The sequence below is a fragment of the Panthera leo genome, chromosome A2 (genome assembly GCF_018350215.1).
Source record: "Panthera leo isolate Ple1 chromosome A2, P.leo_Ple1_pat1.1, whole genome shotgun sequence".
NCBI classification, from domain to species: Eukaryota; Metazoa; Chordata; class Mammalia; order Carnivora; family Felidae; genus Panthera; species Panthera leo.
This window is the reverse complement of record NC_056680.1, coordinates 88,007,915-88,025,569: the sequence shown is the minus strand read 5'-3', so window position 1 is coordinate 88,025,569 and position 17,655 is coordinate 88,007,915. Positions and strand designations below refer to the sequence as shown.

General features: G+C 36.6%; 1 protein-coding gene and 1 long non-coding RNA gene across 2 annotated transcripts in view; one reads left to right on the top strand and one right to left on the bottom strand.

Moving 5' to 3' along the window:
* The window catches only part of SEMA3D (semaphorin 3D), a 197,273-nt gene that overhangs the window by 160,955 nt on the left and 18,663 nt on the right, over nucleotides 1–17,655 (top strand). Inside the window, exons 12-16 of the mRNA XM_042916694.1 lie at nucleotides 6,822–7,044; nucleotides 9,604–9,692; nucleotides 11,523–11,564; nucleotides 14,775–14,932; nucleotides 17,160–17,224. Coding sequence (XP_042772628.1) covers nucleotides 6,822–7,044; nucleotides 9,604–9,692; nucleotides 11,523–11,564; nucleotides 14,775–14,932; nucleotides 17,160–17,224 — 577 coding nt within the window. The remainder of the gene's footprint in view (nucleotides 1–6,821; nucleotides 7,045–9,603; nucleotides 9,693–11,522; nucleotides 11,565–14,774; nucleotides 14,933–17,159; nucleotides 17,225–17,655) is intronic.
* Nucleotides 7,016–17,655, bottom strand: part of LOC122207002 — a 108,485-nt gene continuing 97,845 nt past the window's right edge. Inside the window, exon 3 of the long non-coding RNA XR_006196640.1 lies at nucleotides 7,016–7,088. This is a non-coding gene — a long non-coding RNA (uncharacterized LOC122207002). The remainder of the gene's footprint in view (nucleotides 7,089–17,655) is intronic.

Sequence of the window (17,655 nt, the reverse complement as noted above, 5' to 3'; positions counted from 1 at the left end):
AATTCTAAGTTTATGAATACAGTATTGCCTGTAGATAATGTTGTGAAAAAGATCTCTAGAACTTCTTCACGTTGAATACCTGAAATTGTATACCATTAATTACTGACTTCTTACATTCCACTCCCCTTAGCCCCTGGTAACCACAGTTTTATCTTTGGCTTTCATGAGTTTGAATATATATATAAATGGGAGTATGTAGTTTTTTTTAAATTTTTTTCAAAGTTTATTCATTTTTGAGAGACAGAGACAGAGCACAAGTGGGGCAGGGACAGAGAGAGAGGGAGACACAGAATCTGAAGAGGCTCCAGGCTCTGAGCTGTCAGCACAGAGCCCAGTGCGGGGCTCAAACTCACGGACTGAGAGATCATGATCTGAGCTGAAGATGGATGCCTAACCGACTGAGCCACTCAGGGTCCCCATGTAGTTTTGACCTTCTGTGACTAACTTACTACACTTAGCGTAATGTCTTCTTTGTTCATCTACATGGGCACCTGTTGAAGGATTTCCTTTTTTTTTTTTTTTTTAAGACTGAATAGTATTCCATTGTGTGTATATATCACTTTTTTCTTTTTCTTTTTTTTTTTTTTTTTACCCATTCATCAGGTGATGGACATCTAGACTGTTTCCACCTACAATATAAATAATAGAACTAGCATATGATCTCACTTCTGGGTATTTATCCAAAAGAATTGAAATCAGGATCTTGAAAAGAGATTAGCACTCCCATGTTCATTGCAGCCCTATCACCATAGCCAAAATGTGGAAAGGACTTGTTTTTGAAGTTCAAATATTTAAGAAATGTCTGTTTCACTATTCTCAAATCATTTTGGTGCAGTTTTTGACTATTTCTAAACCTCTAATGATGAAAAAAATTCATTTTTAGATTCCATTTTCCCCGAAATACTGCTTTTGCTGTTAAATGTTTTAGCTTTACTTTCAAAGGTTGAAACCTACACTTGAATTTCCCAACTAAGTTTCCATTTTATGGTGAGGAGCAAAATGAAGTGGTTATAGGCCCTCTTCTAATTCCATTACTACAGGTACACTGAAGTCACATGCAATATCACATCTACTAAACTAACCTCCTTGTACCCATTTATTGCCCCTCATATCCTGTAAAAACTTGACTAAAATTCTTAAATCTCAAAGAATCCCTGAATAAACATCTCTCCTTACCAATTCTATTTTAGGAATTTAGATCTTCAGAAAAATTTAAAATATCTTTTTTCTTTTTATCCATATATCAACCAGCCATTTAATTTAACGGACCTGCTACAAAACATTAACATTGTTTTAATGTTAAGTGATTTTTCAGCTACCACCACCAAATGTAAAATAATTAATTCTCTCTTTCTATAACATTTCAAATCTTTGCCTAACAAGAAGCCCCACCGTGTACAACTCATACAGCCTTTTCTCTAGAGTAAATCAAAGGTAAGGGCTTTCTTTTCCATGGGGCCAATATTCTCTTTATGCCAAGCAACTTACTATGTTCAATGAGCTTTTCCTTTTTCTCATATAGAACTCCTCTAAAGGAAAGGAAACCTTGGGGCGCCTGGGTGGCTCAGTTGGTTGAGCATCTGACTTCTGCTTAGGTCATGATCTAGTGGTTCATGGGTTTGAGCCCTGCTTCGGGCTCTGTGCTGACATCTCAGAGCCTGGAGCCTGCTTCAAATTCTGTGTCCCTCCCTCCCCGCCATCTGCCTGTCCCCCGCTCATGCTCTGTCTCTCTGTCTCTCAAAAATAAATAAACATTAAAAAAAAGGAAACTTTAAAAAAGACAGAGCTACAGCTATATGTTTTGTTAAATGTCCAGCACAATTAAGTTTAGCTTAAACTATTTAATTTTGAAAGTAAATGATAAAAAATTGTTGGTTTAATTGTTGTCTATAAAGTGCTACCCAGTTATAGTAGACAGAATCCAACCTTTGTGCAAGCAGGGGAGCATACTATGACATTTTTTAATTCAGAGGTTAAAGTTCATTTGCCAATTGTAAATAAAATTTTGAATGGATATTTGCAACTGGTACATGCATTTCTTCAAATGCTAGAAGACATATCGCTATATTAGACACTGAACAATAAAGAGGAAACTTGAGTTGTTGTTGTTTTACCTTTTAAGCATAGCAGGATATTCAAGATTCAAATATAACAAGAATAAAGCTGGGTTTTAGTTGCAAAAAAAGAAAAAGAAGAAAGAGACAAATGTACCCCCATATTTGTACCCCTGGCCTTTCTAGTTCTGATACTGAAGACAGAGTCTTTCCTCATCCACATTTAGAAACTGACTCACAGCTGAATAGGCAGGGGTATAGAATGGCACCTGTGAAATTACAATTATTTTTCGGGGCCCCTGGGTGGCTCAGTCGGTTAAGCCTCCGACTCTTGGTTTTGGCTCAGGTTATGATCTCACTGATTATGAGTTCGAGCCCTGCATCAGGTTCTGCTCAGATGGTGCAGAGCCTACATAGGATTCTCTTTCCCTCTCTGTCTGTCCCTCCCCTGCCCGCTCCCGCTCTCAAAATAAACAAATAAATTAAAAAAGAATAGTTACTAAAAGAAATTGCATGTATTTTTTTACTTTACAAATAAAAAAACTTCCTTTTTGTATTTAGGTTATTTTTCCCAGTTTGCTAAAAATGGAAGCCTGGTTCAGTCTTTCCTTGTGCCCTGTCTTCCCTCACATTAGTCAGTCCCATGATTTGTTTAAAAGGACAGTGCAACCTGTAGAAAACAGCCTGAAGCAGCAGGAGGAGAAAACTTTGAACAGCTGTCTGGTGCCTTGCCAAGGGGCAAAGCTCTTGCGTTGGATAAAAACCATTTTTCTCCTCTCATCCGTCGCTTCCCACTACACTACTAAAGGCCCTATACAAACACATAGATGTGCCAAGCACAACACAGTCACACCTAGCCAGCTGTGCAGCCGGCCCTGAGATTGCTGCTGTTGGGTCACCCTTTCCTTTCACGGCGTGCCTGGGCAGGTCTCTTCTGAAATACCCTTGTGCTGGTATTGTTTCCAGCAAGATACTCACATTTTAAAATTTTGGTAACAGCTCGCTCTCTCTCTCTCTCTCTCTCTCTCTTTTTCTTTCCGAAATTTTAAACTATCTTAAGACTTTTTCAACATGACAGGTAGAGAAACAGATAAGTTCCCTAACTTATTTCCTATAGGCCCTGGGGTAGTGGAAATCAGGCAAATGTCAGAAAGCTGGAGGCAGAAATAAATGGTCCTCTACCGTATAGTCAGAGGGGCTGTGTTAATATGTAGAAATTAAAAGGACATACATACGGAGAAAAATTCGCTAGATTTTTAATACCTGAGATGTAGCTAGAAACCTAGCTTCAAGAGGAACATTCTCTAGGGCTTGGGGAGGAAACGGATTGATATGATCATTTACTTCAGATGCACCATTTCCCCACACTTTCTCTCTTTCCTTTATAGGATTTTTCTTTCCTACTTTACTCTCCTACCTGCTCCGGTCGCTTGGCATCTCTAGTTGTTTTTAGATCTGTGTGCCTCACAGCTATATGATATCAAAGGGGAAATCTCACTGTTTTTAATGTGCTAAAATAACAATATTTGGTTCAAATGGTACTCTCTTCAACCTCAGGGAGTAACTCTACCAAATCACTTTCATTTGTGAAAGCAATGTGGAGACGAAGACCTCGGAGATCACACACAGCAACGTAACGGATAAAGATCTTATCCAAACACTGGCAGCATGCCAGAAGGAAAAGCTGCCATAGGGGGGAAAAATACATTTCCAAAGGTCATTTTATAATAGTCAACAGAAACCAGGTTTTCCTTCTCATCTTTTTTCTTTGATTTTATTACACTTAAACCTTTCCGTCAGAGGTGAGCAAAGAGGAAAAGCCTCACGTTTGCTTCTTGGCTAAATTGTTCCCATTTCATTCATCCATACTTTTCTCATATTAAAATTTCTAATTATTTGAAAATTTGATATCAAAAACTGGCTTGAATGTCATGATATTTCTTTTGAAAATTTGGCTACTTGCATAACTATAGTTGCAAAGGCAAAGGCAAAGAAAATCTTAAGCTGGAGGGCTGTTTCAAAAATGTGATGCAAGCAAAATCATGTTTTTGCTCTGATTTTAATGATAGGCCAACCAGATTTTACCGCAGGCAGTATAAGCTATAAGCCCACTATAGTCTCCTTTGGCGGGGCCTCCAACATGCAGCCTGTAATTGGGCAAGAGCTTTGTATCGTTTGAGCTCCAAATCCATTTTGACTTGCAGCTTAATCTATTTAATATAGGGTTCCTTCCATTATCGACTTGAGAGATTCCACTTGTCTGAAGGCTAAGTGCTAGAAACAATGACTGAAGACATTCAGCTCTTTAGACCAACATCCACTTAAGAATAAGCTAAGTAATTGCCAAATAGCTAATATTCTGCACCTCTTTGGTGCAGACCTGGGAAAAATAAAGAGATTTCAGGGAAAGATTAATTTTTTTAAGATCAGACATGCAAGGGGCGCCTGGGTGGCTCAGTCGGTTAAGTGGCCGACTTCGGCTCAGGTCATCATCTCTCGGTCCGTGAGTTCGAGCCCCGTGTCGGGCTCTGTGCTGACAGCTCAGAGCCTGGAGCCTGTTTCAGATTCTGTGTCTCCCTCTCTCTGACCCTCCGCTGTTCATGCTCTGTCTCTCCCTGTCTCAAAAATAAATAAGACGTTAAAGATCAGACATGCAAGAATTCTGTAAAAGATAGAAATATTCTTACATTACTAATGGAAAATCATTAACAAAATCTTTTAGTACAACTTCTTTGATATTTCTTCCAATTTAATGACCCATTATGATTTTATTCCTATAAAATTGGAGGTCAGGGTCATATGTTGTGGCTAACTTCAGTATCTTTAATTCCCTGAGAGTGATCCTCTGGAGGTTCAGGATTTGGGAAGCACAGTTTGAAGCCTTGACAAGATTCTAATTAGCGCCTGGTGTAAATGGCTCAGTTTTGTAGAGATTGTGTTTCCACCTTGTGTAAAAATTAAAACAGGGAAAAGTAGCACTTTCTTTAAGACTTTCTTCTGTATGTCTGCAACATAGAGCCAAAGTTTGCCATTCCAAAGGAATGTTAGCCCATGAAGAATTCAAATGTAATAGCAGCATTGTTCTGAGTTAGCTTTTTGAATTACAGTATATAGAAATCATAAAATAAATTTGATATGTGGAAAGTTAAATATTTGCCTGAAAAGATCAAATTATAAAGTAATTCTTTATATTCTTTGGATAAAGGCACATCACATTCATTCAACTTGTACTAGTTTGAACATTTGTGTCTTACCACCAGGGGGCAGGGTATGCTAACTATTGAATTAGTGAACACTAAAAGGCAAAGAGGAGACAATTTTAGACAGAAGTGAAAAATTCCCTGAATGGTTTCTTCACAGATCCTTTAGGGAAAGAGCTGTTGAATTGTTCACAGTGTAATTTTCACACCAGTTATAAAAAAAAAAACAAAACTAATTACGATGTAAAACTATTAAAGCTCTTTTACAAGTAATTTTTATGACGTGGTGATTTCTTCCATTTAATTTTAATAATCATGGGTTTAATTTAAAACTGCAATCTTAAATGAATTAAAAGAAATTGAAAATAATGGTTTCTCATATATTCCCATGTTTATAAATCACTTTCTTCATAATTATTTCAACTCAAATTTCATGTAGCTTCATAGGAAACAAATTCACTGCGGAAACTTTTGAAAACACAGAAAATTAGATATAATTTACAATTTTTTTTGAGAAACTTTGAGAAGGTTGAATACGCAAGGATAATCTGTTTCGCTAGGTTCCCTTTGGTGACCATTAGCCATTTCTCCTGCCAACAAGTAAAGACAGTTGCTTTTTGAGATCTGAAGTTAATTCAGGAGGATAACAGTTCAAAAGGCAACAGAAATATCTAGCATAGGGGTTTTATATTCAGCTTTCTGAGGCCAGAATTTTTGGAAGAAAGGACAATTGTCTTGGGATTGAAATTACAAATTTTCACTTGTGCCAGTACAGCTGAAAAGAGTATTTCAAAAGCAGAAGCCCAACTGGGCAGAGATAAAGGACTTAAAATATAGACAAATTTTTGAGGTATAGTTGACATATTAGTTTCAGGTATGCAAAGTGATGATTTGATGTTTGAATATCTTGAAAAATATACAGTAAGTCTAGTTAACATACATCACCATACATAGTTACAAAATCATTTTCCTTGTAATGAGAACTTTAAAGATGTATTCTCTTAGCAACTTTCAAATACACAGTACAGTGTTATTAACAATACTCATCATGCTACCCACTATTTCCCGTGACTTAATTTTTTTTATAACTGGAAATCTGTACCCTTTGACCCCCTTCACCCATTGTGACAACCCTCCCACTCCTTGTCTCTGGCAACCAACCACTGATCCGTTCTTTGTATCTATGAGTTTGGTGTTTTTGTTTTTAAGATTCCACATATAAGTGAGGTCATATGGTATTTGCCTTTCTCTGTCTGACTTATTTTAGCATAATGTGCTCATGGTGCATCCCTGTTGTCTCAAATGACAAAATTCCATTCTTTTTTTTTTTTTTTTGGATGAATAATATTCCCCTGTAATCATTAAAATAACTTTGAGAGAGAAAACTGGATTTAAATATATTCAAGGTAAACTATGTTTATTGACAAGCATATGTGATTCCATATTGATCCTGTTCACCATTCCTTTCATATTGTCAATAATAAGCCTTAAAAACTTTATTATAAGTAAATATAAGTTCCTCGGCTGTATGAACAATGTCTTTACTTCTCTTCTCATTTCTTTTCAGTGTCCAAGCAAAACCTATGATCCACTGATTAAATCCACCCGAGATTTTCCGGATGATGTCATCAGTTTCATAAAGCGGCACCCTGTAATGTTTAAATCGGTGTACCCAGTTGCGGGAGGACCAACATTCAAGCGAATCAATGTGGATTACAGATTGACCCAGATCGTGGTGGATCACGTTGTTGCGGAAGATGGACAATACGATGTAATGTTCCTTGGAACAGGTATGCTAGACCCAGATGATGCTTTCTTTCAAAGGAATTTTTCACTATTAGACAAAGGAAGCAAAGACTTGAAAAAGATTATTGGTTGAAATCAAAATGAGTAATTATTAGCTGATATCTAGTCAGTATTTCTTAACATTGCATAACACATGCTTTTAATTGACAGTTATAAATATCTCCCAGCCTCCTTTAGTGGTATTTGAGATTTCAAAATATATTTGTATGTTATGACTATAACATGCCTGCTTAGATTAGGTGCTCAATACATATTTGTTGAATGACTATGGACTAAAATTAAACAAGTACAGCTAAGCAATGTTTATTTTCAGACTTCACATTTTTTTCTCTCTAAGGAGATATTTGATTCCCTGCCCCCCACCCCCAGCCCCGCAAAAGATCCCTTCACTCAATTTTGAGAATCATTGACTGAGTTGACTTAAAATGGCTTTTCAAAAAATTAAGCAATACTTTGTAAAGATCTTTAAGTAGAAACTTCCTGGAGATTATTTTTCCTGTCTTTGAATTTTGTGGATTAAGTATCACTTTCATTATTAGAGACTATTTTATTTATTTTTTTGTCAACTCAGTCATTATAAAATGATTAAAAACTATTTTCCAGAAAAAGAAATATTGCTTATTTAGTATGTCTTAAAAAAAGAAAGAAAAAGGAAATAGAAAATATTATCTTATGATACATGCATTCTAATGGCTGTAAAGGTAACATGCATCATGGAGATAAAAGCACTTCATCCTAGATAATGTTATGTGATTTAATGAATCAGGCATTGAGTAAAGAAATCGAAATTAATGTGTTTTCAAGAAATGGACATTTTTTTTATTGAAATAGGTTTTCAGAACTACAGAACAGTTTTATTTTTAAAAAACATACTGTTTTTGCAAAAAGAAAAAAAAAAAAAGAAGAAAAAGAAGAAGAAGGCTCAGAGCCTGGAGACTTCTTCAGATTCTGTGTCTCCTTCTCTTTCTGCCCCTCCCCTGCTCACGTTCTGTCTCTGTCTCTCAAAAACAAATAAACATTAAAAAAAATTTTTTAATAAATACATTGAAAAAAAAGTAGAGTTTATTAGGGAACGTGCATGTGACAGACTTAGAGGGTTTTCAGAATACCTGTTGTCAAGCCTGATTATGCTGCAGATGGCAAAAACAAGACATAGGAAAGTAAGTGATGTTCTCAAGACTATAGAGATTACTAGGGAAGCGGACCAAGTAAGTACAGTAAAACCTTGGATTGAGAGTAACTTGTTCTGCGAGTGTTCTGCAAGACAGCAAACATTTCTAGTAAACTTTAACTGGATAAACAACTGATTTCTCCCAATACGAGTTAGTACCTGATACCAAATGCCGCGTGATCACAACTGAGCCAATGGTTCTTAAAATTTGCTTAGATATATGAGTGCTTTGGATTACAAGCCTGTTTCTGGAATGACTTATGCTCACAAACCAAGGTTTTATTTTAATTAGTCTGTCACTAATTCTAAGGAGTTTGCTACTGAATTTGCGCTGTCCGCCCAAAGTGTTCCTAGGTCAACACTTCACTGTCATAAATGCCATTCGGCCACTAGGTGGTACTACCTAACTTTTACTGAGAAAATTATAAGGTAACTAAGATAGATGGATCGATTTTCAATTATGAAATTTGGAAAATGTATATTTTATATTTTTTCAAAGATCCTAGAGTCCTTTAAAAACCGAATTAAATATTTCAGACTATTTTGGGCAAATAGGATCATTACTATCCATATTAAAATTCTTCAACCACAGTGCCAGAAGCTTAAAAGCATCTATATTGTATAAATTAATTTCCAAATGAGATTTTTTTCTCCTTCTAAAATGTTATTTTGATTGTCTTTCTGTAATAAATAGCATGTCACCTTGTAAACTGCAATAGAAGATCCTGTATTTAAGGCATCTTTACTAAATGTCAATTTTTGGTTTATAGTCTTTTAAATTTTGGTTACTCTTTTAAATTAAACCAAAATAATTTTAAACAAAACTTCAGTTTCCAGCCTATTAATAAAGTTTCTGTAAATAAAATATGTTGGTGAGTGAGCTAAAATTCCCCCCATGTAGATGGCTTCAGTGGTTTCTCTTCCCTTTGTTAACATTATTTAACAATGTATATATCTTACCTTTCACCGTAACTTAGATGTGATAAGCACTGAATAAATATTTCTTACATTGAGAGAGAGAGAAAAAAATATTTTAATATATCTTAACGTTTTAAATTCAGTTACAAAAATATCATTCCACTTTAGTTATAATTTCAGCCATTATTTGAATGAGACATACATACTCCTTTTGCTCGAAAGATCTTTGAGTGCATGTCTTTTAATGTCTTCCTTATAAATATGTGTTTTATGAGTTAAAAACTATCATGTTTCGGAAGGAGGGAATCATATCCATTAAGCTTCACTTCTTGTGTGCCTTGTTTAATCTGACTTTTCCAAGGCTTTGAAAGAAAAAGGAGGGAACAGTTGTGAAGGTTGCTAGGCATATACTTAAAGGAGAAACAGCAGGATTATAGGTCATGTATTTTTTCAGACATTGGAACAGTCCTAAAAGTTGTCAGCATTTCAAAGGAGAAGTGGAATATGGAAGAAGTAGTACTGGAAGAGTTGCAGATATTCAAGGTAAGACAGTCCAGAGTTCTAGAAGAGATGGGGAAACTTAGTAGTCCTTGATATAGGACAGTGTGTTTTGATACATCGTCACTTTTCCTAGAGAAGTCTGTGCAATTAGCTCCTTTATTTTCCTTTTCCTTAAGCAACGGAAAAAAGTTTTTCAAGCAACTGAGAACAGGAATCCTCTTTCCCCGTAGAATACCACTAAAATCAGGGCTCCTGGGATTGCCGCTCATTACTTTATTCTCTAAGCATATGGTCAGACAAATCGCCACAGTGGATGAAAGCCTGGGGTCTGGGGTCTCTGACTACCCAGATGCTTTTCTACTTTAAACGGTTGACTTTTCAATTTTTCCTCCATTGAATTTGAGAAAACTGGAAGAGTGTGTAAATCACATGTCCCTGCTTTTCTGTAAGGAATCTTTTTTAAACAAGGTTGCATGATAGTAAAGCCTTGATGTATGCTACGTCCCCCTAGAGAGTTAGATCTAAAATAATAATTTTCTAGATTTGGGGAATGTCTTTGACTTTTAACAATACATTTGAGCTGTGGTATTCTCTGTAGATGCTCAGTGACATTTAGTTCAAAATTATTTTCTGAAAGTAACATTAGAAATAAAAGTGTATTTCTGACAGGAGCCTTGAAAAATATGTTGTGTCTTTTATAACATTTTTGTTGAGATAGTTCATTAAAATGGGCTGTTTCCCTGTGAACATCTATTGCCTTAAAAAAAAAAAAATCAAGTAGAGACCCCCACTGTGAGGAACTCAAGGTAATTAACATGCTGAGTTCCACAGGATCCTGTTTACATTGTGATGATAATAGTGGTCAAGGAGTTAACCAGAACAAGATCTGCTATCTGGCATCTACCAAAAACATAGTCTTGGGTGGTTCCTGAGGGAAAAACTGATGTCAAATCTAAGTGTGAACCCAGAAGCCAAATATGAAGCTCCCACAATATATAAGGTGCATTAAAATAAGTTTTACTTAATGGTGGTTAGTGGTCGAGAGGAATTATTTGGATTCCATTGTGAAGATTAAATAATGAACCTGTGTCCTTCATTTAAAAAAAAAAGTTTTGGGATAGCACGTTCTCATTTTAACATTTTTCTTTCATTTTTTTTCATGTATTTTCTTAAATTTTTGGTATCTGCTACTGTTTATCGGTTTGTAAATACTGGCTGGTGAGAAACGAATGGACAGTAAATAGATGATAAGTAGATGAAAAATTCTTAAAGATTCCATCCTTTTTAGTTTGGTAGCTTCTGTGTTCATGTTTCTAATTTTATATTGCATGCATAAAGCCATAGTTTCAACAGGTAAAGCAAGTCCTAGTTCATATCACGGAATCTTGTGCATCAGTAGCTTGCCGTGTTCCATAAAGAATATGCTCATCCACAAAGAACACTATAGCTTTTCAGAACTCTGCTACTTGAACAAGTTTTTCAACTACTGATCTAAGTAAGAGCAGAACTAGGTAATAAATAATTATGGAGATGTTCTTGTCAACACTAGTTTGAATTATATGGAAGCAGTTAAGATAAGCAGATTTAGAAGGAGAAACCTTGTGGGTAACTGGGAGCGATTTCCAATGCACAGTGTTTCCTCATACATTTAGATAGTTTTTCTGTAATAAGATACTTTAAAGGAACTATTTTGATCCTTTCTATTAAGGTAAAATTAGAAGGAAAGAGCAAACGTTAAGATCCTTTCCCCCCCTATATAACAGACCCTTGAAGTTTTCTTCAGTGATCTTTGGTACATGACAAGAGAACATATTGGCTGCTATAAAAGACTCTTAATGATTATCTTTATTAACATTTGATTTTTATTTTCAGCACTCATCAATCATCTTGAACATGGAGTTGTCTCTGAAGCAGGTACTTTCTAATTTTTCTGTAAAAATTAGCCACAAAAGCAACAGGCTGCTTGAATTCATTTTAGGGAAACTCTATTGATATTGGAAGTTAAATTATAAATAATGTAAAAAGCTTTAAATTGTGTGTTTCTTTTATAACCAATTAGAGGCCATAGTTATAGGCTTGCCTTAGGAGAAGTAGAACCAAATATCATTACTTGAATGATAGATATTCCCCTTCCCTTGACTCTTGAAAACTGAGCTCACTTTCTTTGTTTCATGAGGATGTGTCTCTGTCAAGGCCACAAGAAGTTCATGTAGAATACTAACCATAATCACGAAAAATGGTTTTTAATCAGGGAGTCTAGAAATTACACTATGGACGATGGTGGCAAAGAGCCCAAGAGTCAACTGCCGGCCTTCCACTTAGTATCTGACTCTGGGAATCAATTTCCTTAACAGAGAAATTAGGGAAATAAAATACACCACCTAATAAATAGGATGCTGCACACAAAATTTGAGACAGAGAGTTGGCACATCGTGTGAAGTAAATGGTATCTGATGACAATGACAATAATAATATTTAATAGATCGTAAGTTCTCAATATGATACTCCAAATCCCAATTTATTCAAGAGGTTCAGGCTTGTATTAGCATTTGTATATGTACCCCCAGGATAAAAAAATTATGGGATAATATGCTTAATTTTTTTAATATAATTTATTGTCAAGTTGGCTAACATAAAGTGTATACAGTGTGCTCTTGGTTTTGGGGGTAGATTCCCGTGATTCATAGCTTACATACAACACCCACTGTTCATCCCAACAAGTGTCCTCCTCAATGCCCATCACCCATTTTCCCCTTTCCCCCCTAACATTGTCTTCATCTGTGTGGCTAGTAATGACACAGAAACTATTAGGGAAAAGATCTAAATAGATTTCTTATTTGATCTTTTCCATTAATTTTTTTCACTGAATGTTTAGTTCTTAAAGGCCTACTACTACCCTTGGAGGGTATAGAAATGAATGAATGGCATAGTCCTTCACTTAGAAGCTCACAGTGGAGCTGGGAGACATAGAAAGAACACACTACCAATGCAAAACAATAATGGAAGCCTGTACAGGGAAAACACAGGGGAGGAACTGGTCTAAGAGGAAGCCAGGTAGAGCAGAGGAAGGAAGTGAAAAGAACAGACATGTGGGGTGTGGGTGGCTCAGTCGATTAAGCATCTGACTCTTGGTTTCGGCTCAGGTCATGCTCTCACAGGTTCATGAGATCAAGCCCTGCATCAGGCTCTGCACTCACAGCGTGGAGCCTGCTTGGAATTCTCTCTCTCTCCTTTTCTCTTTGCCCCTCCCCCCCTCAAAATAAGTAAATATACATTAACAAAAAAGAAGAGACATGTAACCTGAACTATGAAGGATGTTGCAGTTAATTGGTTAAATTAAAAAGGGGATGGGAAGAGGAAGCCTATGCCAAGGAAAAAAGGAGAACATTTGGAAAGGTGTAAACAGTGAGAAATCATAGCTTATTCTAATAAGTTTGTGAACAATTAGAGCAAAGGACATATGTGTGTGCAAGGGGCAAGGAGGCTAGAAATGATTCTGGGACATAAAACAGAGCAAGATTAGGTACATCCTTATATGTCTTCCTAAGAAGTTTAACAGTTTTATCTGAGGACAACGAAAACCTTTAAAGATCTTCAGCAGGAATGTGTTGTGATAAGCTTTTCCTTTTAGGAAGGTCAGTCTGGTGTGGCAGAGCGGAAGATGGATCGAGTCCTGGGGTAGAGGTGGGGGTTGTCGGAACACGAGGCTGAAGCCAGTGGAAATATTAGAACACTTATAAGTAATCCAGGGAAGAAACAATAAAGACAGACAAAAGTGTTGGCAGTGGAGAGGGAGAGGAAGAGATAGAGAGTTCTGTGTAAGAGAATGGAAAAGATACGGTGGCTGACTAAGAGATAAAGGGGATTCAGAGACAACTCCCAGCTTTGTGTCCTGGGTGACAAAGCTAGGGTAGCAGGGCTAGATTTAGGGCAATCCAGTATGTCAACCTTGATGTTGTTTTCAAGATGCACCTGACGCTTTATACAATGCGAGGCTTTATACAATGCGCTTTATACAATACAAGGCAAAGAAATGAGGATAGAAAAGAGGGGGCACCTCACATTTAATGCAAAGAAAGGAATCCTCAAAGGAGACAGAAATCTTAGGCAGAAATAAAGACAGAGAACAAGAAAAAGTTGAAGGTCAAGGAAGGCATGATTCTTGGTGTTAAACACTTTGGAGAATTGAAGTAAAGCAAATACTGAACTGGGTGCATTGCATTTAGCAGCTAGGAGGTCTTAACTGACATTTTAATAGGCAGGGCAGGTAGAAGATAGATGTCTGTAGATTGAGTACGTGTATTTATTTATGTCAACATTTATTTCTCAGGTTTTTCCCCTTTGTGTAAATTCTGATATGGCCCGCTGTCGTTGACCATGAGTTCACTGAAGGCACAGACTCTGGCTTAGTTATTCGTATCATCCCTCTCCCTACGTCTTCCACCACGTACGCTCAGCGAATGCTCATAAAGATCAGTGCATTGTTTTCAGAACATATTTCCAAAATGCACCTTTATTTGCTGAGTTGTTTAGTATCCTGCAGCCTTTCATTGGTGATATGGCATCTTTCGAGCCTCCTTAATACTTTCTTCACAGTGATACCAAGTATTTTCTCTCCAGCTTATAACCCACTTTCCTTCAGGGATCAAGAGGTATTTCATTAGCAAATGAAATGGTTCAAACCACAAGAAAGTTTCATAAATCTCTTTTCAGCCGTCTCTCACGCAAGAAGCCACAGCAGCGGAAGACCATTAGTGTTGCCCATCACATCTGTGCTTGATATAATCTACCAAAGCGCATTTTCAACCATTGAGAAAGAATTTGACGTCTTAATTCCTCAGTCTAGCAGCTGGGTTTTGACCTTCTTAAATTACTGCCAAGGTTATCCTAGCTCTCTAGAATGCTGTCCATTTCGGTATCAACATCTTCAAACCGCCATGCTGCCAGGAGTAGAAGGGATCGACTCATCTTACTCTTTGTTATGTTTCTGTACAACTGCTTATTTTCTGTACAGGGGCACCCGAGGAGACAGATTTAGATCTGTGATGTGGTATTCAGGAAAGGGAAGTTCTTAAGACTGGTCTGAAAGATGCTTCTAATTCATTTGTTTTGCCTGATTTGTAGCAACAATTGTACGTCGGTTCCCGGGATGGATTGGTTCAGCTCTCCTTGAACAGATGCGACACTTATGGGAAAGCTTGTGCGGACTGTTGCCTGGCCAGAGACCCTTACTGTGCCTGGGATGGAAATGCATGCTCTCGATATGCGCCCACTTCAAAACGGTAAGAGGCACATGGAGCGAAGGTGAAGCCTTCTTTTCTACCCAGCGACTATCTCACCGGAATACCTTGTCTTCTAGTTTAAATTAAAGATGATTTAATTGTAGAAAACATGGTCTCTGGTAAGAATATTAAAATTAAATTTTGCCTAAAACTAAACGTTGAAGGAGGATAAAATAGAGGGTTCTGAAGTGCCGAAATGTGGAACTTGAAAAAATTCTGAAAAATTGTTTACATGCTTTTCCTTCATCTCTGTTAAATACCATTAAAAGTTGGTTTTTCTCGACTACTTTGCCCTTCCTCCATTCCTCCCTTCTTCCCTTATTTTTACATGGTCTATGTTTACCCTTTCTGTTTTGCAAATAATGCATACATATACGTGTTTGTAAAAGCGTAGGTTATAAACAACCCACAGCACGTCTCAGTGACTTGGTACAATTTTATTTTTATTGTAATAAGTCTAACTTGGTCAACTTCTGTCACTCAGATGTACATAAACATGAAAATGCTGTCCTGCTGTTTACTGTTCGTTGCTTTATGTGCTCTTAAAAATGAAGCTATTTTGAGCCAACAAAACCCAGTTAGAAATATATCCTCTATACACACGGGCAAAAGCACCACAAAATCATCCAAGGATGTCCATTTCAGCACTGTTTTCAGTAGCAAAATTATTGGAAACAACCTGAATTGTCATCAGGATGACTGATGCTAGCTAAATATGTTATGATCATAAATTGTTAAATGTGCATTATGGTAACACCCTTTTTCTGCAGTATTGTTCAAGGTATATTTTTCCTCTAGGTAAAAGGTCAGCAATTTGTATATGGTATTTTTTTTTAATCTTTAGGTCTGTATTAACTATGATGACAAGTGAGTGCATGTTAGTCCCACTAGTACGTACACACTTGTTTCTTCTTGAAATTTGACTCACGTGTCAAATTTCAAATTCGAGGATTCACAGATTGAATGCATAGTACAACAGCAGATACGGCTTATAATTAGGAGACAGTTTAGATTCCCTGAAATTTCTGGATTCGCTGTGGGTGGGGAGATACTGCTATTACCATTTCAAAGTAAAAAACACCAATATTCTGTTATAGTTTTTGGCTAAGAATATACTTCTCATAGTGAGCCCTTGGGGAATATTTTTCTTTTCTAGAAACTAAAAATCAAAGAGTGCTCATTAGCTCGTAATGGACCTTCAGTTTGATGAATTGACCCTGTTTCTTAAGAAGCCACGATTTAAAAACATTCTTGACCTTATGTACCTTACACAATCATAATTTTTCTTCTTATATTTCCCAAGACTCTATCTCTGATCTTGCACACATGCCTCTGCGATAGTTTCCCTTACCTTAACATAAATGTCCACGGGAGCTAAAAAAATGTACGTGCTAGATGAATCTCATACAGGCTCGTCACCTGGTCGGTACTTCCCTTAAGCAACACCCTAGATATTGCAGATTTTACTGTGACTTTTACGATTGCTGAAGTGGCAACATAAAATAGCCAACACAAATGAAAATAGACTGTAAGAGTTTAAGACTTCTTTAACTCAGGGTAGCAGCTTTCTCTTTTCTTATGCAATAGCTACTGTTTTCTCTTAAGGAAAATATGTGACAATAATGCACAACACCATTATTTATTATTATCCTTGTCTCTACTATCAGAAAAAACAATGTGAACAGCATATCAGCAGATAGGATTAGCCACTCATGCTCTACCAAACTGGTACTTCTATTTGAGAGGACAGTGTTTAACCTGTTGCTTAATCAAATCTATGTAATAGCGAATCTCCATAGGGTAACAAGTTCTAGATTTGCGGTTACTTTCCTACCCACGAACTAAAGCTCTTGCACATCTTGTTACTTTCCCAGGGACTGATTGAAAAAAGAGGGTAAGGATGGTTTGCCCCCCACCCCCCCATTGGATGTATCTGAAACCTGGGCTATATTTATAGTCAACCTGTTCTTTTGAACAATTTGTCAAAAGTCAGAGGAGTTCAATAAAATTCATATCATCTTATTTCCAAAACAGGATGCATTCTGTTAGGACTCTGTTGCTAGTAGTATTTGGATTAACGTTAGATGAGAATAGTGCCCTGCGTTTGAGTTGAGCAGTAAGACAAGCATAGTTCTGCTCTTGCCACTGTTATTAGTGTTAAATGCCGACTTTATCTGTTCCAGATATCATGCTCAATGTTCTAAACAGTTTAATCCTTTTTCCATAGGCGAGCCAGACGCCAAGATGTAAAGTATGGAGACCCGATCACCCAGTGCTGGGACATAGAAGACAGTAAGTATAAGTTTAATATGCTTTTCTCCCATTTAAAATGTTAAGCCTAGTTTTAAAATATCTATTATATGGGAAGCTCTCATTTTATATAATGCTTATGTTCTGGAAAAGCAACAGGAGATTTTATCAATCAACCCCCTGTCTACATGCCTAAGTGAATAATCCTTTGTTATATCATTATTTGTATCATATGTCTTTTAAAATTCCTATCCCTTTTTTTTTGTATTTTTTACTGCCTTACCCATCCTCATAAAGTTTGAAAACTACTAATAAAGATAAAATAGGATATAGTCCAAAACGTATGGACATTCAGAGTAAACTCAGAGACCCTTCCAGAAAGGTCTGATGAGAGTGTAGCACTTGTTAGAAAGTTTTAGATAGAGTATGCATTATGTGAATTTGTGTATTAATTCATGTTTTCATTCAATCAG